At 36.1% G+C, this 23,146-nt stretch overlaps 1 protein-coding gene across 1 annotated transcript in view; it reads right to left on the minus strand.

Moving 5' to 3' along the window:
• IQUB (IQ motif and ubiquitin domain containing) overlaps positions 1-22,740 on the minus strand; it is a 49,740-nt gene extending 27,000 nt beyond the window's left edge. Inside the window, exons 1-6 of the mRNA XM_021699346.1 lie at positions 22,311-22,740; positions 19,328-19,462; positions 15,973-16,134; positions 15,714-15,886; positions 14,995-15,150; positions 4,259-4,469 (exon numbers count right to left, since the gene is read on the minus strand). Coding sequence (XP_021555021.1) covers positions 4,259-4,469; positions 14,995-15,150; positions 15,714-15,886; positions 15,973-16,134; positions 19,328-19,462; positions 22,311-22,740 — 1,267 coding nt within the window. The remainder of the gene's footprint in view (positions 1-4,258; positions 4,470-14,994; positions 15,151-15,713; positions 15,887-15,972; positions 16,135-19,327; positions 19,463-22,310) is intronic.
• Positions 22,741-23,146: the final 406 nt, after the last annotated feature.

Raw genomic sequence — 23,146 nt, forward strand, 5'->3', positions numbered from 1 at the left:
AGCAAATAAAAATTGAATGATATAAGTATGCCTATTTTACTTCCAGTTTTACATTAGAAACCTTTGGGACCAGTAATAAATTTAGGCCACTAGGACACTACTTAAGCTATCCTGCCAACCTCAAATAGCAATTTATTGCTCTTCTAGACTAATACTTAAGTCCTGGGTGAATCTGGAGATATATACATATATGTACTCAAATTCACTTATATTCATATATATTGACTTTACATTTTGCTTAAATTATTAGTATGATTTTTTAAAAGGGAATGATCCAGTGAAGCTAATTAGAAACGAAAATAATGGGCTTTAATTCCAATAAAATTCTCCATTAGATGAACAACCTCCCTGTAAATCTATAGTAAGGAATGGAACATGACATCAGAGAAATACCATGTCCTAACTACCAATAAGGAATAGAAACACACAGGAATCAGGAGTAGATGGACAAAACTTATTTTCTATCTGAATTAACAGTTTCCAGACCTATACAGAAAAGACATTGAAGAAAACAAGAGAAATTCTGCCCACTTTCCTAAAACATATGTTCCATAGGGATGATGATAATAAAAACAAAAACAAAGCTGGAATACTGAATTAGTTTTCTAGGACTGCCATAACAAGGTACCATAGACTGGGTGGCTTAAACAACAGAAATTTATTGATGTCCTCACAGTTCTGGAAAATAGGAGTTCAAGGTCAAGGTGATGGCAGGGTTAAGCCCAGGGCCTCTCTCCTGGGCTTCTAAAGGGCCACCATCCTCCAAAGTCTTTACATGATCTTCTGTGTGTGTGTGTGTGTGTTTGTGTGTGTGTCCCCTAATCTCCTCTCCTTATAAGGACATCAGTCATACTGGTTAGAGCTTGTCCATATGACCTTATTTTTTCTGAATTACTTTTTCAAAGGTCCTGTCCTCAAAGTCAGTCATATTTTGAGGTACTGGGGGTTAGGACTTCAACATATGAATTTTGGAGGAACACAATTCAGTCCATAACAGATGTCAATAGCCACCAATATTTTTAAAGAAAAAGATATTAAGGAACTAGTTCATTTGAAAGAATATATCTATTTTATCTCCTTAATTTATCTTCCTGGACAAATCATCCAGTTTCCAGGGTCTGAAGTTCAACTATAAAATGAAATGATAGGACTAGTCCTAAAGTCTATACACATTCTAAAAAAAATTTTTTTTAAGATTTTATTTATTTATTTGACAGAGAGAGACACAGGGAGAGAAGGAACACAAGCAGGGGGAGTGGGAGAGGGAGAAGCAGGCTTCCCGCTGAGCAGGGAGCCGGATGCGGGGCTCAATCCCAGAACCCTGGGATCATGACCTGAGCTGAAGACAGACGCTTAACGACAGAGTCACCCAGGTACCCCACATTCTAAAATTTCTGAGATTTAAACTTGCGATTTCCAAATAAGAAATAGCAGAACATACAAGATTTTGTCCATCACTAGCAGTTTATATGCATCTGCTTTTTAAAATTCTCATTCACAGACTGAAAGCCTGAATGGAGAGAACCAAGAAAGATTCAGACTGAATGCCCAGAGCCCGATTATGTCAATGGCCTCCAGAAGCTAGAAGTCAAGGTACCTTGAGATCAAGAAGTAATAATTAGAGAAGAGTCAGAAAATGCCATCAGCACAAGTTAAAACAAGGCAAGGGGTTAGGGGATTCAATTCAACAAATATTTACTAGATATAATGAGCAAGGATCTTATCAGGCACCCTTGGTACAAATGTAGACAGTTAAGAAAGTGGTGTTTACAGAGAATCATGGACAAGGAAAAGAGGCTCTGAGCCTAATTCGTGCTGTCAAGAGAAGTTTCCTAAAGATAATGACTCTTCTGAATCTGAAGTAAGAGTGACAATTCAGATCAATGAAGGAGTCACCTTCAACACACTGCTATAAGAAAAAGAAAAAAAAAAAACATAAAAATAAAATAGTGTTGCCTGGAAATGGCCTTGACTTTGATCCATTATGTTATCTTACATAGTTAAATTCATTTTCATACATAGTTAAATTCATTTTCTTAAAATGATATAATTTGCTTTTATTACTGAGGGACATAATACCCAAAGGAAAAATAAAACTTCTATTAGGAGTTGTAATTCAAACTAGGCAATTGTCACTAGGAGCCACAAGAGGGCAGCAGTTTCAAAGACAACAACAAACAACTTACAAATTATCTGAGAGTTTTAATTTCTAATTTTAGGGCTGGAAGAAAACTAAGAAATGCTTTTTTTATGTAAGAAATTTCGTTTTCTCCCACACAAATCATGTGTAGACATACAAAGTATGTGTGTTCCATTTTAATATAGAAAATCTGTATAAAATTATTTACCATGTAACAGTAACTTACATATGCATAAATCTTTGCACTTCTAAAGTATTTTTTTTTTAAGATTTTATTTATTTATTTGACGGAGAGAGACAAAGTGAGAAAGGGAACACAAGCAGGGAGAGTGGGAGAGGGAGAAGCAGGCTTCCCACTGAGCAGGGAGTCCGATGCAGGGGCTCGATCCCAGGACCCTGGGATCATGACCTGAGCCGAAGGCAGACGCTTAGCAACTGAGCCACCCAGGCGCCCCAAAAGTACTTTCATAAATGCAATATTTATTTTCACTTTATAAAGCCTGTGCAGTAAATATGCCAGAGATCATTAAATCCTTTTATAGATGAAGAACCTGAGGCTTAGGAGAAGTGAGTGACTTGTCCAAGTTAACAGCCATTAGTAAGTAGAAAAAGAAGAACCTCATTCAGTATATTTTCTGTTGTTTTGCACAACTGCCTGTCAACTGAACAAAATAACAATAATATCCTTTGATTTGTTCATATGTGAATTTGGAAAATTATTTGGATAGAGTTCTACTATAACAGAACTTTAGTTTTATGCTTGTTAATAAGACCTTTCACGGACACTTTGCCAACAGTGCTGTCTTTTAACTCTTAACACTTAGAAACAAACTTTGTTTTCATCTGAGAGAAAATGAAAATAGAAGTGAAGTTTAAAGTAAAACAAAGTATTTGCAGAGGTCAACGATCAGGAGAAAGAGAAGGCAGATGTAAAGCCGAGGGAGAAGGCTATTACCTCAAACACTGCCACATTCCTAAAGCCACTCAATTTTGCATGTTACCAAAGAGAAAAATTTATTAATGTTACTTGTTAGACCTAGTGTTTAATTGTTTCATTTTCTGGTAAATAGTGTGTTACCATATAGCAATTTAAACAGACCCAATATCTGACACCTATAATTGTATTCAATTATATGTTCTGTTACTCAAGCTAGAGATGGCTCCCATCATCTTTGGGTTTCCCCTTCATCAACCCACTCATTCATTCTATCAATATTAGTTGGGCATTTGAACTAAGCACAGAAAAAGAGATCATCAAAAAAAAAAACAACAACAAACTAAGTTATTCTCTCATGGAGCTTATAATCCAGTGGTGAAAATTAATGTTAAACAGATTGTTTAACAAAATGTTAAACAAATAAATTACAAACTGTGGTGGTGACATAAATGAGAAGTTTGGGGTACTCTGGGAACCGTGATGACAACGGGGTATCCAAGTTCTACTGTCAGTCACAGAAGCCTCTGAGTAGGCGACAAAATTTCAGCTGAGATTGGAAGGAGGCAATGGGAAAAGGCTTCAAGAACAGTATATCTTCTGCCCTGAGGAGGCACTGCTTGGCCAGTCAAGTCACTGAAGCTTTTAATTGTGTCAATGACTAGCACACCTCTTGTGGAAGAAATAAGGCATAAAAGCCACTTGTGTAGAGAATATACATTTATACTGATCATTAATGGGTGGGAATTAAAAGGTATTGCCCATCCCGCCTCTAAAGAGCATGTTGCTCCTAAAGAGGATGTTGAAGTGAGGGATTCCAAATGGCTCAACTCTGAGTTTACAAACTCCCAAGACCATCAGAGAAGCAGATTGGACAATACTTTCTCTTTTTACTTCACAGGGATGATCAAATGAGATAATATACTAAAACCACATAATTTACAGAGCAGTATGCACATTTTACTTACCCATTGTTAATATAAAAGCATTCCCAATTTCATTCCTGCCTTAATTCCTGTCCCAAATGTAAAACATTATTTATCTCTTTAAATTCTCCAGTCCAAGATTCCCAAGACACCATCCTGAAATAATAAGGTCTTATTTCTGTCTTTAGTAAACCTGTTTTTCCTACTAGTGAAAAATTATAAAATTAGTATTTTATGCAAAGGCTATTTCAAACTTACGTTCCAGTGCATTATAAAGAAGCTCAAAATCTTCTTTTGTTTGAGGATTATGCCTCCGGTAATAGTCCAATTTGATCCATTCTTCTTTTTCTCGTACCTTCCTTAGTTCTTCCTCTGCTTCCCACTTCAATCTTAACATTTTCTGTCTTTTTAAATTCTCTACCACAACCTTAGCATGCCATTGTCTATAGTAAGTCTGTAGCACTATTACCTATAGTTAAATTAAAAGGAAATAAAGTGTTTATTATCAACTATATCAGATAATAACAAAAGGCAATGGTGATTATTTCTATTCCAATGTGGTAATTACTAAAAAGTACCGAGAGTCTAGATTTAGCTCTATGCCAGATATCTCGCACACATTAGAACATACAAGCTGTGGATAATGCACATCAGCAATCTGGCTTTGAAATTTAGCAAATATGCCTTCCTAGGAGGCAGCAGTTGTACAATGCTTAAGAGCATGGGCTCTGGGGCCGCCTGGGTGGCTCAGATGGTTCAGCGTCTGCCTTCGGCTCAGCTCATGATCCCAGGGTCCTGGGATTGAGTCCGGCATCAGGCTCCCTGCTCAGCAGGAAGCCTGCTTCTCCCTCTGCCTCTCTCTCTGTCTCTGTCTCTTATGAATAAATAAATAAAATCTTTAAAAAAAAAAAAAAAGAGCATGGGCTCTGGAGTAAAATTTAGTCTAAATCTTCCCTCCACTACTCACTAGTGTTTTTGATTTTGGTTTATTTTGCATATAAAGTCCTTAGCTTAACCCTGATATATCACAAGTCCTCAATAAATACTACTATTGTTATAAATATTGTCTCTAGTTTATCTTAACTATCATTAGCTTAGGCTCATATTTAAAACAAAATTTCGTTAACTAAACGCAAGGCAGGTAGGTTATGTGTAGAACCCACCAAAGGCAGGTTAGATAAAGGAGAGACTTAAGCAAAAAGTATTTATTAAATTTTGAGAAATACAAATATGTCTGAGGTTATAGTATAATACTAGATCCTCAAGAAACTTGCAACGCAGCTGAGAGAGTTTATATTTGTATTTACTAAAATCATAAATAAAAATAAAATGTGGAGAGGCTAGATCAAAATTGAGGACAGAGAATATGCTGACTCATCCCTTTACCATATCCTAATCCTTGGTAATTACAGAAAATCATATAAGCAGAAATCAATAAGGACACTGAATCATACTAAAGGAGTCCTCCAAAGGAACAGAAACTATGAAGAATCCCTTCAAGAAAGGAGACAGAATAAATTGAAGAAAGAATCTATGCCTAATCATGCAAGGGAAAGGTGGAAAGGCAAGCTAGAAAATACAGAAGATTCTATAAGACAGCTTCAAGCCCTAAATCAGTGGATCCTATGAGCAGAAGGGGTGTTAGGGCAACTGACAAGGTGACCGCTTGAGAAATGCAAAAGGAACAGGCTTCTCTAGAGCAATTTAGGTAAACAGCAACAAAAATATTTGCCTCTAGACAAGAACAGTTAGTGTCCCAGAGGCTGGTGACACCCAGGATAAATAGAAGCTCCCTCTTCAGAAAACTCTCTCTCTTCCAGAATCAAGGCTTGGCCATCCCCTAAATCCACTGTGGTAAGGCTGTAGTAAACAAATATGCGTAGCACACTGGACATCAGGGACCTCAAATACCCTACCTACACACACTCAAGAATAACCAAACATTTGGGAAGAGCCCACAAAATATAATGCTCCTCACTCAACAAAGAAAAGTTTACTATTGTGTGAAACAGAATTACTAGAACAGTGGTTCTCAAAGAGTGATGGTCAGACCAGCAGTTTCATCTGGAAAACTATTAGAAATGCAAATTCTCAGGCCCCACCCCAGAGCTACTGAATCAGAAATCCTGGGTAGGGCACAGATTCTGTATTTTACAAGTTCTCCTGGTGTTTCTGATGCATGCTAAAGTTTTAGAATGACTGGTAGAAAGCTCTATGATATTCAACAAATTCAACACCTAGGGCGTCCTACTTTTATGCCCTAGGTGGCTGGTTCATTTCTCATCATCTTTCAACCAGTAGAAAGGGAGAAAAAGACAAAAGAATTGCAACCCAGTCACTTTACAAGCAATATCCAAAAGTGGCACACATCGTTTACCCTCAAATTTCATTTTCCAAGCCTTAGTTACTTGGCCTCGCCAATATACAAAAGAGGTTATGAAATGTAGTCTGCAGTGAGGCAGCCATGCGCCCAGCTAAAGCTTTACCACAATGGGAAGAATGGATATTGGCTGAGAACAAGTAGTTGACTGTAAGCTGATCTGCAGAATGTGCAGAGCCTAAGAGGGAATTAGTAAGCAAGAAACAGGTGAGAAAATCTTTTGGAATGTAGAGTAAAAGGTCGTAAAAATTATAAAGAATGAAGGAAAGTTAAGAGACATGGAAGATAAATGCAGACATTCCAAAATATGTCTAAGTTCCAGACAGAATGAAGAAAGTTGATTAGAGAAATTACTCAAAACATAATAAAAGAACATGTCCCCAAACTAAAGAAAGACATGAGCACTCAGATAGAAAGGGTTCATGACCAAGTCTCAAGCATATCACAATAAGATTACTAAGCATAAAGTAAAAATCCTAAAAGCTTCCAGAAAGAGGAAACAAATGAGAAATTGATGTCAGACTTTTAATCAAATATTGCTTCAAAGTCATAAAAAAAATTATCTTGAAAATAAGTTTAAATCTAACTTTCTACACACACTCAAATTAAACTTTAAGAATGAGGTTGATTCAATAGGACTAAGATGATTTATCTCCCATGCATAATCTCTGAAAGAATTACTAGAGAATGTATTCCAGAAAGAAAAATAAGTTAAAAGGGAAAAATTAAAGAATTGAGCAAAAACTTCCAAGAGAGCTATCAAGCTAAACACATATTATTTGGGGCGGAAAAATCATATATATCAATGTAAATATATAAAACAACAATAAGCAGTAAAAATTATATAGGAAATTATAACTATATAGTAAATTATATATATAATTATAATTCCAGATCAAATCTCACTCGATAAGAGGAATGAGGGAGGAGGACAAGGAAATGAAAAACAGAAAAGCCTGTTAAAGATTTTCACTTCCTCAGTTTAAGTAAGTCAAGGTAACATTTCTCCATCTGCTTTACAACTTTAAAGTAATTGACACATTTACTCTTCTCTCTTCTCATGTATTCTTTGTTCCTGTATGTTTATATTTTTTTATTCCTCTAAAATCATTTTACTGGAGTTTGGAAAGTGTTGTAGAGATTTCCATCTCCTCACTTAATATCCATTCTCCCTAACTTCCTTACTAAAAAAATTATTAAGGAGCAACAGTATGAAACTTTAAAAATGAATTTATCACACACTCGCAGGGATATCACCTGATGCAGCTCAGGCCAATAATATGTAACTGGAAGTCACTGGGTGGGGCTTTCAGGAAAAACTCTTGAAGGTAGCATACACGGTGCATGCTCCCTTGACTGCTCCCTTCTTCCTGCATAGAATGCAGACACTATGCTGAAGGTTGACTAACCATTTCATTATCATATAGTAACAAGCTCATGATAAGTTTAATGGAATGGAAAAGTAAAAGGAGTTAGGATCCTAATGACATCACAGAGCCACCAACCAAGCCCCCTGTACAGTAAGAAAGTAAAAATTAGTTTGGCCTGAAAACATAAAAATCTATCAGGCTGGAATAACAGGCACTAATAAAGTAAGCTATGAAGTTAACAGGAAACAGTATTTCTTCCAAGGACATTCTGCAGCTATAAAATGTCCTAACAATTCCCTCCTTGGAGTAACTACTATTTTCTTACTCACTGAGAAACTTAGTTCTCTAAAATCATCATCTATCAGAAACTCTGCTATGTGAAATTAGATAACTAAGAATGAACTATCCCACTCTTGCCAGGAGGACCTATGTCACTTTGACAGAGAAAAGCAGCCTTGATTTACAACCATTATACTGAACTTCAAAGAAGAAACATTCTTCATCTCTCTTAACTTTGTTACCAAAGGGACAAAGCTGAAGATACCATGCTCCCTGGTTTCAAACTACATTACAAGTCTATAGTAATCAAAACAGTATGGTATTGGCATAAAAACAAACATAACAGATCAATGGACGAATAGAGAACCCAGAAATAAACTCATGCATATATGGTCAATTAATTTACAGCAGAGGAGGCAAGAATATACAGTGGAGGAAAGGACGGTCTCTTCAATAAATGGTGCTGGGAAAACTGGACGATCACATGCAAAAAAAATGAAGCTAGACCATTATCTCACACCATACACAAAAATTAACTCAAAATGGATTAAAGACTTGAATGTAAGACATGAAACCATAAAACTCCTAAAGGAAACATGGGTGGTAAGCTACATGACGTCAGTCTTGGCAATGATTTTTTTTTTTTAAGATTTTATTTATTTGAGAGAGAGAGAGATAGCGAGAGCAGGAACACAAGTAGGGGGAGTGGGAGAGGGAGAAGCAGGCCTCCTGTGGAGCAGGGAGCCCGATGTAGGGCTCGATCCCAGGACCCTGGGATCATGACCTGAGCCAAAGGCAGATGCTTAACGACTGAGCCACCCAGGAGCCCCTTGGCAATGATTTTTTAATCTGACTCCGAAAGCAAAGGTAACAAAAACAAAAATAAACAAGTGGGACTACATCAGACTAAAAAGCTTCTGCACAGCAAAGGAAATTATCAACAAAATGAAAAGACAACCTACTGAAGGAGAGAAAATATTTGCAAACCATCTATCTGAGGAGCAGTTATTATCCAAAATATATAAAGAACTCCTAAAACTCAAAAGCAAAATAACAAACAATCCAATTAAAAAATGGGCAGAGGATCTGAATAGACATTTTCCCAAAGACATACAGATGGCCAGCAGACACATGAAAAGATGCTGAACATCACTCATCACCTGGAAAATGCAAGTCAAAACCACAATGAGATACCACATCACACCTGTTAGAATGGCTATTATCAAAAAGATAAGAAGTAACAAGTGTTGGCAAAGAAGTGGAGAAAAGGGAACCTTTATACCCTGTTGGTGAGAATATAAATTGGTACAGTCACTATGGAAAACAGTATAGAGGTTTCTCAAAAAATTAAAAATAAAACTACCATTTGACCCAGCAATTCCACTTCTGGGTATTTATCCAAAGAACAAGAAACACTAATTCAAAAAGATACATGAACCCTATGTTCATTGCAACATTATTTATAATAGCCAAGATATGGAAATAACCTGTCTATTGCTGATGAATGGATAAAAAAGATGCAAGATATATATACACAATGGAATACTACTCAGCCATAATAAAGAATGACATCTTGCCATTTACAACAACATGGGTGGACCTTAAAGGGAATTATACTAAGCGAAATAAGTCAAAGACAAATACCATATGATTTCACTTAACACGTGGGAAAAACAAATGAACAAAACAAAAATCACAGATGCCACGGACAGAATGATGGTTGCCAGAGGGGAGGAAGATTAGGGCACAGGTGAAATGAGTGAAGGTGTCAAGAGGTAAAAACTTCCAGTTATAAAATAAGTAAGTCATAGGTATGTAATATACAGCATGGTGACTACAGTCAATAATATTTTGAAGCATACTTGAAAGTTGTCAAGAGAGTAAATCCTAAAAGTTAACCTCATATGGTGACAGATGGTAATTGGATTTACTGTGATGATCATTTCACATGTATTACAAATATCAAGTTGTGTTATATACCTGAAAAAAATATATTATGTGTCAATTATACCTCAATAAAAATTTTAATTTTGAAAAAACAAATAACAAAATATATGGTGTACTGGACAATTTTGAGTTGGTCAGTAAGACGGTAATTCAAAGAATTTGATATAGACTAATTTAGAAAATTAGTCAATCTTTGGCCCTAATAATTAGATGCTTTCTTCTGAATCTCAAAAAGAAGGACTAAAAGAGCAAAGAACATCTTCTGATTTAACAGCTTTCAGCACTAGATGGACATTGAGTGGGGAGGAACCTGTTTATAATTCTCATAGTGGTATGCAAAATGTGGCCTATGATTCTAGTGCTGGCCCATGGACTGCTTCTTACCTTGTTACCAGGCTACAACTGTCTTCAAGAACCCTGCACCATGATGTAAATCAAACACACTATTTAATTTAGTTGACTTTTTTCTCATAGCAAGATTTTTTCAATGAAAGAAGCACTGAATTGACATATTCTGGCACAAATTCTTTAACTTTTCACATACTTGTACTTGTGTTGCACTAGCCTGACAGGCTTAAGTCTTTGTCATCATCAAGGACTCCTTCTGTTCAAATGGTACCCTGAGCGGGAGACCCAGCAAAGCTGAGTCATAATCCAAGAGGACCCTAACACTGAGTCTAATCTGCCAGAAATATCCAGCAAGGAAGAAGGAGGATTGCTAGTCAGTACTACTTTCTTCACTATTAAGTAGGCTTCTTTTCCACTTTCAAATGCCTAGTGTTAAAAGTATGCAATTTAGTTGAGCAATTTGGGGTAGGAAGAAACTAATAGGTATTCTTTAAACTTAACCCAATCCAGAAGCTATTCAGTAAAGAATTCAAGACACATAATTTGACACACAGTATGCTCACAATTGTGTTTTATATATGTGGAAAATTGCTGAAAGGAAATATTCTAGCCAATACAATAATATGAGAGAGTATTATTTTTTAAAAAATTTCTATTTCAACTTCACCCTTAATAAAAGCCAGGCAAATTGTCCTGGTTGGTCTCCCTCCTTCAAGTTAATGAGTCCTATTGCATGGGTTGTAATTTCTTTGCTTCCTCATGGAGGTAGGTTCCTCAGGACACATTCAGGTCAAACATAGGGCTGTTGACAGTGATCCTGCAGGTGGTGAGAGTATGGTAGTTGTTATATGAGTGATCTGGTAACAAATGAGCTGGAGCATGGAAGGAAGCCTGTGTGTTCTTAGGCCTCCTTGCTCTCCAAACTACATTGCTGTGGAGCAACCAATCCAGCCTACCTTCCCCAGACCCTAAAAGCCTGTACCAGCTACAGTGTCTGGCCGACTTTCCAAAGATGATGCAAGAAATGGACAGGGCATACCTTCTCAAATTAAGAGCAACCACCTTACCTATGGGTTGCCTGCAGCCTCAATTCTATACAAGTTCAGACATCTGCCAAGCTCCTTTAGGAAAATACACAAGAAGACAACAGTGACTGGACCATACATATAAATGATTACAGATTACAATTTTAGGAACACGTGTGTGTGCATGCATGCACATTTCTGATAAAGATCCAAGAGATTCATATTTTAAAATAGATTTTATGTATATTAAAATATCTCCTATTTCAATTGTGAAAATTCTGTCATGTCAAAATAAGTCACTGAAAATTCTATTTGGACCTGGGAGCAGGACTACCAGATTGGAAAAGTAAAAGTCTCAGCAAATACTCCGTCCAAAAAGGAATGATAAAACTGGACAAAATTGTTTTTAAAAAATAATAACCATCTCAGGATCCTGGAAATTGACCAAAGGCATACATCAAATAAATGTTTATTGAAGAAAAATTACTAAACCTCAAGTAGGAACACTGATAGTCTGTGGCAGTTCAACTTAGGGCTGCTCTCATATCCCCCTTCTCCTCACCCTGGTTTCATCTGTGTCCACTTTCAGGGGGCTGAATTGATTTAAAGTGAAGCAAGGAAAAACTCCATACCCCCTAAGCAATGTCGCAAACAACAGTAATCTCAGTGCAAAAAAAAAAAAACCCACAAAAAACTAAAAACAAACCAGCCAGCAACTCAGCTGAGATTGTATTCGGGAGCAAGCAATAGATAGGCAGACTAGCCAGAAATTAATCAGGGAGATCAGGAAAAGGAGATAGCCATAGTGAACCATGGTAACCTCCCAAATATCCCTTGTAGCCTGAAGGCTGAACACATGTACAAGGATAAACACATACTCAGGAGAGAGTGGAAAAGGCCCTCCCTATTTCCATATCCCAGGCTGTGAGGTCTTGTGCAGAAGAAATGCAAGAAGAAAACCCAGCAGAAAATAAAAGCCAGGATAAACAGAAACTGAACTTGTCTGAACTTTGAATGCATCCTTCAATCCACACATGGGTCCATTAGTGAAAGCGGAAGCTTTACTAGATCACGGAATTTGAGTACAACCTCTGATCAATCATTACCTAACCATTAGGCTATGCTAAACCAGGTGCAACCCTCAGGAAGCCAGACTTAAAATAGAAAAACGGCAACAACCAAAAAAAAGAAAAAAAAAATTGAGCAGAGACATCAATGGCTACCTACTGTGATAGAGACAGACTCAGAAGCAGGTTTCAGCAATGGCACTGTTGATAGTCTGGAACAGATAATTATCTGTTGCAGTGGGGTTGGAGTTCCTATGCTTATAGGATGTTTAGCAGCATCCTTGTTCTCTACCCATTAAAGTACGGTAGCATCTCCCCAATGTCATCATAATCAAAAATGTTTCCAATAATGTAAAACGTTGCTAATAAGCACATGAAAAGATATTCAATATCATTAGCCATCAGGGTATGCAAAATCAAAACCACAATGAGAAATCCCTTCACACTTACTAGGATAGCTATAATGAAAAATACAGACAGTAACAAGTGTCGATGTGGATGTGAAGATATTGGAATCCTCATACACTGCTGGTGGAACATAAAATGGTGTAGCTGCTTTGGAAAACAATCTGGCAGTTCCTCAAAAAGGTTAAACATATACTTACCTTATCATCAAGCAATAACACTCCTGGACATATATCCAAGAGAAATGAAAACATATTCCACATAAAAATTTGTACACAAATGTTTATGGCAGCTTTATTCCTAACAGCCAGTAAGTGGAAACAGCTCAAATGTCCATCAACCGATAAACAGACAAAATTCAGTATATACATTGGCATGGATACAATAGGTAAATCCAATTGAGTATATACAATGGAATATTATTCTGCAATATAAAAGAATGAAGTATGGGTATATGTCACAACATGGATGAGCCTTGAAAACCTTATGTTATGTTTTAAAAAAGCCAATCACAAAAGACTACATATTGTATGATTCCATGTGTAAGAAATATCCAGAATAGGTAAACCAATAGAGGCAGAAAGTAGATTAGTGGTTTCCTAAGGCAGAAAACATTGGAGGGCAATAGGGACTGATTGCTATTGGGTCCAGGACTTTTTTCTGGAATGATGAGACTATTCTAAAATGTTGTATAACTCTGTTTATATAGTAAAAATCATTGAATTGTATACTTTTTTTAAAAGTATATATTATATTGAAAATAAGGGTTTAAGTGGGAAAAAAAAAAAAGAATTAAGATGTTCATTAGAAAATACCTATTTAGGGCACCTGGGTGGCTCAGTCGTTAAGCGTCTGCATTTGGCAGGTCATGATCCCGGGGTCCTGGGATTGAGTCCCGCATTGGGTTCCCTGCTCAGGGGGAAGCCTATTTCTCCCTCTCCCACTCCCCCTGCTTGTGTTCCCTCTCTTGCTATATCTCTCTCTGTCAAATAAATAAACAAAATCTTAAAAAAAAAAAAGAAAAGAAAATACCTATTTAACATAAAAGACAGTAAAGGAAGAAGAGAGGACAAGAGAGACATCTGACATACAGAAAACAAATAGCAAATGGCTGATATAATCCAACCTTATCAATAATTGCATTAAATATAAATGTATTAAACACTCCAATCACAAGGTAGAGATTATCTGACTGGATAAAAAGACAAGATCCAATTATATGCTGTCTATGAGAGAGATATTCTAGATTAAGACTCAAATAGGTTGAAAGTAAAAGGACAGAAAAAGATAGGCCATGCAAACAATAACATAAAAGGGATGGAGTGGCTATATTAATATCAGAGAAAACAGACTTTAGTGTCCTTTTGGTTTCAATTACTCTGGAAAGCTCCCTAGGTGATTCTACTGTCCCAAGGATTAAGGCCAAGGTATAGAGAAGACAAAGCTAATAATGGCCAAAGGTAACACACAACCCTTAGGAATCCCTAAGGGAAAGGGAAGGATTAGGAGCATTTAGGATTATGGTTCCTTTTACTGGGGGGAGACTGGAGATAAAAACTGCTTTTAATACCAATGAAACATAACTTACACTGATAAAGATTCTCTCCTTGACCAAACTCTAATCAGGCTCCTCTGAGCAGTTTTTCAATTAGGCCTCAACTGTTGGGCTTCTGTGATCATCTCTGCATTGTTCAATTTCAGCAAAAGCCTGTTAAGTCAGTTTAACCAGAATCCCATCCTCAATATTTAATGAGGCTCCTTAACTTACAATATATCCCCCCAGATGATGCCTAATCAGTTTGGCCTGCCTTCAATAAAATATCCTGTTAGAATGGTTTAGCCAGAATCTTCCCTTACCCCTGATGTTTTCTTAGTAATTTTCCATACATTGACCCCTACCCTACTCCTTGGCTATAAATTTCCACTTTTCCTTGTATGTAGAATTGAGCCCAGTCTGTCTTCCCTACCACAAAACTCCATTGTAGTAGCCCCTCTTAAATAAAGTCTGCCTTACCATCTTTAATATGTGTTATGAATAATTTTTTCTTTGACAACACCCATGCGGGTTGTTTCGTAAGCTAGTGTGGCTTAAGGAAACACACAGAGACACACACAGAACAACTGGCTCATTTATTTCATTTTTAGTATTCACTCATAATAAAAATTATCTTACCGCCTGTAATCTTTGAGCATGGTATTCTGCTGCCGAAAAATATTTTCCTGGTGTTACCAGTTTATCAGTCATATTTGATACATACACACCAATTTTAGTCATCTGTGTGGATGTTGTATTTGTAGTCTGTTGGAGCTTTTTTCTCTGAAAAACTGTCTAAAATAAAAACATAAAAATTTAAATATCCACTATATACACAGCTAAGTGAGTAAAGAGCACATTTTTCTGTGTTCAGTTAATTTTCTATTATTATTTGAACTACCATATAATTCCTTGGAAGATTTTAACTTAATTTTTTAAGTTTTTATTTAAATTCCAGTTAGTTAACATACAGTGTAATATTAGCTTCAGATGTACCATATAGCGATTGAACACTTCATACATCACAACAAGTATACTCCTTAATCCCCATTACCTATTTATCTATCCCCTCACTCCGTCCCCTCTGGTAAACATCAGTTTGTCCTCCATATTAAGAGTCTGTTTTTTGGTTTGCTTCTCTCTCTCTTTTCCCCTTTGCTTGTTTGTTTTGTTTCTTAAATTCCACATATGAATGAAATCACATGGTATTTCTTTCTCTGATTTATTTCACTTAGCATAATACTCTTTAGCTCCATCCACATCATGGCAAATGGGGAAATTTTTAATTTTAGAGAGGTACACAGAACATTTGTTGATTCTGCAGTTTCAAAACCTACAAATAAAAATAAAAATATTACCTGGGTATCCCTACAAAATACATTGTCTTTTTCGGGAATCTTTTTAGGTACAGTTTGTGTTCCAGCATTGTGATATTCTATTCCTGTTATTTTATGTCTGAATCCACCAAGAAATGGTTTGTGAAAGTCAGATTTTATAATCTCAACAGCTACCTCCTGGTACTTAGTAATACCTAAGGAGGTAAAACCAAGATTGAATGAAAGTTCACCTACAAAGGGACTCTAAAATACTTTATCTAAAAGACATTGCATAACTAACCAGTTTGTACTCTGACAGTTATGATTTGAGAGGCATCATTTAATCCATGTATTCTTTTGATTGGAAATAGATCTGGATCTGTAGAAAAAATTTCCACTTGTACAATATCTTGTGGCTTAACTCCATGTTGCAGTAGAGTCTCATTATTTTTAAGAATCATTCCTAAAAATGACATGAAATTAGAAGTGTTATGACAAAGAAATAACTATACATACTCATTTTAAGGGGATGGAAAACGTCAAAGATGATTATATGAACACATATAGTTCAATTACTGAATAGAATATTGATGATGTCCACCCCTTGCTGAAATGTTAGTACAGAAAACACCACAACGGGAAAAGTTAAGTGCAAGAATTCAGCATTATAAGTAAAGCTACAACGCTCACAGGATTTCTCATCAGAAATACAAATACATAATAAACCATGCAACTCTGTAACTATTTAAAAATAAAAAACATACTCTATGAGCATACTCTAAACATTGACTCTCTAAAAAATCACAATGTGTTATATGTAAATACAGGCAATATCTATATCAGGGAAAATTTGATTATTTTCATACCCATTCCTCTCTCCAGTGCAGAAAAGCATATACTCAGAGTTCCATCCTTCCCTTTCTGTTTCTACAACCAGGAACTCATGTAAATAAATTCATGAAAAAGTGGAGTTAAGCCTCAGGTTTGTGCTGGAAAAAGTGTACATCACTTTATTTCTACATTATTTTATATCTTTTTTAATTCTCTCTCCTTTCATTGGTTTATTCTGTAAATTTACTCAAAGTTTACTTATCTATTTTAAGGAATACAAAACTATGTATAATGTTATTGGCTGCTGTTTTGATAGAATCTCTATCACTCTTCCAATGCATGGTCTTCCTAAATTACAATTAGTGATTTGGACATAGCAAAGATTTTGTTACACTCGTTCTTAGAAATATATCAGATACCACCAGTCTATTTTAGCTATGTTTAAGAAAGCACAAAGATCCATGAGTTTCAATTTCACACCCCAAATTCTTAACTTAAAAAATTAACATGAATATTATATGGACTATGTGATAGGTTGCCCCAGAATATATCCATGTCCTAATCCTCTGAACCTATTAATGTTAACTATTATATAGCAAAGATGACTGCAAATTTTATTAAGTTAAAAATTTTGAGATGGAGGGGCGCCTGGGTGGCTCAGTTGGTTAAGTGACTGCCTTCAGCTCAGGTCATGATCCTGGAGTCTCGGGATCGAGTCCCACATTGGGCTCCCTGCTCAGCGGGGAGTCTGCTTCTCCCTCTGACCCTCCCCCACTCATGCTCTCTCTCTCTATCTCATTCTCTCTCTCAAATAAATAAATAAAATCTTTAAAAAAAAAAAAATTTGAGATGGAGAGATTATCCTGGATTATCTAGGTGGGTCCTAAATGTAATCACAAATGCCCTTAGAGAGGAAGGAAGGGAGATTTGATTACAGAGGAGAAGATGATAAAACAGAAGCAGAGAGAGATTTGAAGATGCTCTGCTGCTTGCTTTAAAGAAGGAGGAAGGGGCCATGAGCCAATGAATGCACGGTGTACAACTCTAGAAGCTGGAAAAGACAAGGGAGTAGATTCCCCCCAGAACCTCCAGAGGGAGAATAGCCCTGCCCACATGTTGGTTTCATCTCAGTGAAACTGATCTACGATTTCTGGCATCCAGGACTATAAGAGAAATCATTTGTTAAGTTATTAAGCTTGTGGTTAATCATTACAACAGCCATAGGAAACTAACATAGATTCCCAGAGCCCTCTTCATTCCTCTAGTTTGTATAGTAGACTTAGTCCCACCAAATTTGAACTCCAATTCTAGTACTAGAAAAAAACACCTGTGTTAGAGAGCAGTTGACATAGAATCAAGCTCTTTTATTATCATGGCTGACATAAGCCTGTTACCTAGTGGTGATGACTGGCACCTACACATAAAGGTTGGTTATGAAGTACAAAGAACAGAGAGAGTCTCAGGTACCACTGGCTAGCTACTCCAGTCTCAAAGTGCTCTCTCTTCTCCAATTTTGAACTTCATCTTATAGTTAATGCCAAGCAAGCAGTTTCTTCCCTTTTGGGAGTCATACCTATATTTAAGTTCAGATTCTACCACTCATTAGCTGTGTGAATTTGTACAAGCTTCCCAAGCTGTAGTTTCCTTCCTTCAAAAAAAGTTAATAATAATACCTACCTCACTGTTGGTTGTTGTATGGACTGAATGATAATGTGATAATGCAGGCAAAACATTTTGTAGATGGACTAGCACAGAGTACATCTCAACAAATTAACCATCATGAATGTTATTACTAATAACTATTTAAATTTTAGCGCTGTTTCCCGACCCAAGCTTTAATAATCAGTTGTTTGAATACATGAGCATCTTAGTATTACAGCACATTCATTATAAGTTTTCTAAAAATAATTTTGAAATTGAACTGATTGTTTTCTCTGATTTGACGAGGAGGAATTTAATAGGTATGGCTTACTCCTTTTTAGTGTTTAGGATTTTCCTACCAAAAAAAAATGTTTTTATTTCCCTGGAAAATTTTTTGTGGCATCTTTATAAGTTAATACCAAAACTTCAAAACTAAAATATTAGCATCTGTGCAGACATATTCTATAGAAACATTTATTTAGCTATGTTGCTCTCGCTCACTCTTTCAGTTACAAGGACTACGTCCTCTCGTGATACAAGGCTACTATAAAGTGGGCTGCTCAATACTGCCCATAAAATATAAGTAAACTTGGACACCATGGGAATGTGAATTGACCTCAGTGTATAAAGACTGATAGATAAACCATTTTTAGTCCTTTTCTTATTCTATACATACTCATTCCTCAACTTCTTTTAACCTCATTGTCTCCCACTCCCCACACAGAATCGACTTCTAGCCGCTCTAAGCTTCTTACAACTTCACCCAGAGTCCCAGATTTTCTCACCTCTTTGGGACTTAGCACAAATATTATCACTTTTATTAAATGAAGCATTCTAGACTCTCCCAGTTTCTTTCCTCTCTGTTCTCCACAGTTTTTTGTGCATATCTCCATTAAAACATTTACACATTATGTGGTAACTATTGCATACATCATCTTTCTGACTAGTCTGTAAACAATTTGAGAGCAAAGATTTTGTTTCATGTTTCTTTACATCTTCAGTTCTTAGCTAAGTATTTAGAACAAATATGTCCTCAATAAAAATGTGTTGAATGAATGCATAATCATAATATAATGTTCAAACAGTAGATATCCATATATTTCATTTAACAAATCAAAGATCTTGATTATTTACAGGATAAAACCAAAGAAGTCTTAGTAAGTTTTATTAGCTTCCAAGCTTACCTGAATATCTTATCTGCAGTACATGAGATGGGATCTTCAGTAGGTATGAAAAATGATCCTTGAGGTATTTTACAATGATGTCTATTTTAAAAGGCATTATAATTTCCTGGCCCAGAGGAAAAAGTACAACTTTTACTGTATATAAAAAGAGAAAAGAAAGAACCATAGTCAAAAGCAAGGGTCAGCAACCTACAGTCCATAAGCAGATAGAGAATGATGGAGCAATTTTTAGTCACATAGAATGCAGACTGCCTTTGCCATGTTCCCCAACTGTACTTCCATGGTAAGAGTTACTTTTTAATTTCTATGAAAAGTGACACTCAGATTTTCTTTTGCAGATTAATCCAGAATCTCAAGAATTAGCATCAGTGGTCAGTACCTGTTCCCCCATCCCCAGCTTCCAGTTCCGATCTTTTTTCTATTCGCTGCTCTGAGGATCAGTGCACGTTCAGGATCACCTCTTCGCTCAGAATACCACAAGAAATAGGAAATAAAACTAAACTGCTTTTCAAGAGTCCCAATATTTGGTATTATACGGGTATTAATTGGTACTAATCTGGTATTGGTATCTGGCATTATATTACTCAGATATAAATATAGGAACATTTCAGAAAAATCAAGCATTTTTGTGTACTGAGTATTGGGACAAGAGACCCAGAGACCTAGAGAGTGTCCCTGAAGTTATGATGTGCATGTGCATTCTTTGATTACATATTGATAGCATGCATCAGTAAAGCAATGCATATTCATGAAATTAAGAAAATCCAATAGAGAAATTTTCAAAGAAAAAGGTATCTAAGGGGCGCCTGAGTGGCTCAGTCGTTAAGCGTCCACCTTTGGCTCAAGTCATGATCCCAGGGTCCTGGGATCGAGCCCCGCATCGGGCTCCCTGTTCCACGGGGAGCCTGCTTCTCCCTCTCCTACTCCCCCTGCTTGTGTTCCCTCTCTCTGTCAAATAAATAAAATCTTAAAAAAAAAAAAAAAGAAAAAGGTATCTAAGTCCATTCTTCTTCCCATAATTGATTTATGTCTATAGTTGTCAAAATGTAAAACAGAAAATCACTGTTCATTACAAATATCTAGAATAACTACATACAAATCTACTTTTCACAAAAATAGACATTATGTGGTTCACTACCCATTCTATAAAATAGAAAATCAAGGCATTTACATGTTGATAATAAAGAAACACTTTTTAAAAGCTTATTATAATGGGGTAAATTTTCTTCTTTTACATCTACAGACTTTAAATTTTAATGGAGAAGATGTAATAAGTAAGATGTAAGAAGTGAGTAATAAGTAAGATGGAGGGCAGAGTGTACACTGTTGGCAGAAAAAGTTTTGTATATTTCTAGATTCCTAATACATGAAAATTTTCATAAAGCTAAATGAGACATTTATCAATAATCCCAGAATAAAATTTAACTAGGCATTGTTGATGCTGAGGTTCTTTGAGATTGTTAAAACTTATTTTCACAGCTATCAACAAAGAAAATACTCTCATAGATGTTAAATTATCAGAAAGCTATTTCAGTTGTTTTATAGATTCAAATTTCTATGATTAATATATTTTAACATTTTCATAGCAGTGACTTCCTAAGCTTTGGGAAGGGGAGGTGTGTGAAGGAATTTGTGAGCCTCAGAAAGTACAGGACCAAGACAACTTTATTCTAATCACCATGTGCTTGTTATATACTACAATATCAGGCAATCACAGAAATATCAAAAAATGGAGCCCAGGGGGTGCCTGGTTGGCTCAGTCAGGAATACACGTGACTCCTGATCTCAGAGCTGCAAGTTTGAGTCCCACGTTGGGCATAGAGATTACTTTAAAAAAACAAACAAACAAACATGTCTTCTTGACTGGATTATTTGTTTTTGGGTGTTGAGTTTAGTAAGTTCTTTATAGATCTTGGATACCAAGGGGAACCCTCTTACACTGTTGGTGGGAATGCAAGCTGGTACAGCCACTCTGGAAAACAGTATGGAGGTTCCTTAAGATGTTAGAAATAGAGCTACCCTACGACCCAGCAATTGCACTACTGGGTATTTACCCCAAAGATACAGATGTAGTGAAAAGAAGGGGCACCTGCACCCCAATGCTCATAGCAGCAATGTCCACAATAGCCAAATTGTGGAAGGAACTGAGATGTCCTTCAACAGAAGAATGGATAAAGAAGATGTGGTTCATATATACAATAGAGTATTACTCAGCCATCAGAAAGGATGAATACCTACCATTTGCATTGACATGGATGGAACTGGAGGGTATTATGCTAAATGAAATAAGTCAAGCGGAGAAGGAAAATTATTATATGGTTTCACTCATATGCAGAGGACCCATAGGGGAAGGGAAGGAAAACTGAATACGAAGAAATCAGAGAGGGAGACAAGCCATGAGAGACTCTGGAGGCTGGGAAACAAACTGAGGGTTGCAGAAGGGAAGGGGGTGGAGGGATTGGGTAACTGGGTGATGGGTATTAACCAATAATGCAAGACAACAACAATTTTTCCAAAGCTAAATATAAAGTTAACCCTAAGCAGAAGTATGGAAATATGTAAAAGTAACAAGATATGAAGAATGAGCACTGGATATGAAATTAGGAAATCTGGAGTCAAGTTCCATTCCAACTCTTTCTTGCTAACTATGAACAATTAATTCCAAAGAGGCATGCAAAAGAATTACAATTATACTCAAAAATTTGTCCATTTTCCAAGGTCCCTAAACATTTTAAAAACCTACTTTATTTAGAAAAAAAATGGATCAATATCAACTTAAAATTTAATGGTATTCGTCTATTTAGGGAAAATAGTACAGAATAGAGTACCTTCACACTTGATTAAGAGATCAAGTGGCAGTAGCTACAGAAGTTTGGTGGATAAAGGAAAGGGAAAGTAATCAAATCTTCAAGCAAAACAAATCTGAAAAAGCTACCATTCTTCAAAATGAGGAAAAGAAATGCCTATCTTCCCTAGGTAATACCTGTTGCTAAAGGATCTTTCACTGATGCTTTCAGAGATTCCTTTATGGCCTTTATCTTATCCAGAAATGCCAGGGATCCAGCATTTGAATACCGTTTGGCTGACTGCATTGCATTATCATCTTTAGTTACATAGTGCTCTGTAGAATTTCTGGGAGAATATGAAACTTGTTTGGGCAACAAAGCTTCTTCCATGAGTTGTTCTTCATCTTCTGGTTCCACATTTGATAAGCTCTGGTAACTTTCCTCCTTAACATGTGTTGTAGGGCCCTCACTGGATGGTTCAACTTCAGATTCATTATCTTCTGTTTGATCTGACTCTGGAAACTCTTCTGAGGGAACTGGAATACTGATAATCTCAAAAGCATCTTCATTTTCTTCTGATGCATTAACAACATTCTGAGAATCAAATTCTTCTTCCTGATCAGACATTTTCCTGAACCAAGAAAAATAAATACATTTACTACACATAAAAATTTCTACACCAAATATCAAATTCATTGGTGGTATACAGCAATGTTCGTAACATACTGCAATGTTGCTCATTATTTTTTTAAAATACTGATTATTTTAGTAATGGCATCAGGAAAAAGCATTGGTGAATTTTTAATAAAAACACCACAGAAAGTAAAAATTATACCAAAAGAGAACCTCAAAACACAATCAATTTGAGAAAAATCTACTGTCTAGAATATGCTGAAAAGTATTTTAAAATATATTGTCACCTCTTCCTTATTCAAAGAACAATGCCTTGTGAAAGGACTTATTTGAATAGCTTTTTTTCCTGAATACAAACTAACACAGGATTTATGCTTCTGGGATTACAACTGATTAGAAG

Source organism: Neomonachus schauinslandi, chromosome 12, assembly GCF_002201575.2.
Source record: "Neomonachus schauinslandi chromosome 12, ASM220157v2, whole genome shotgun sequence".
NCBI lineage: Eukaryota > Metazoa > Chordata > Mammalia > Carnivora > Phocidae > Neomonachus > Neomonachus schauinslandi.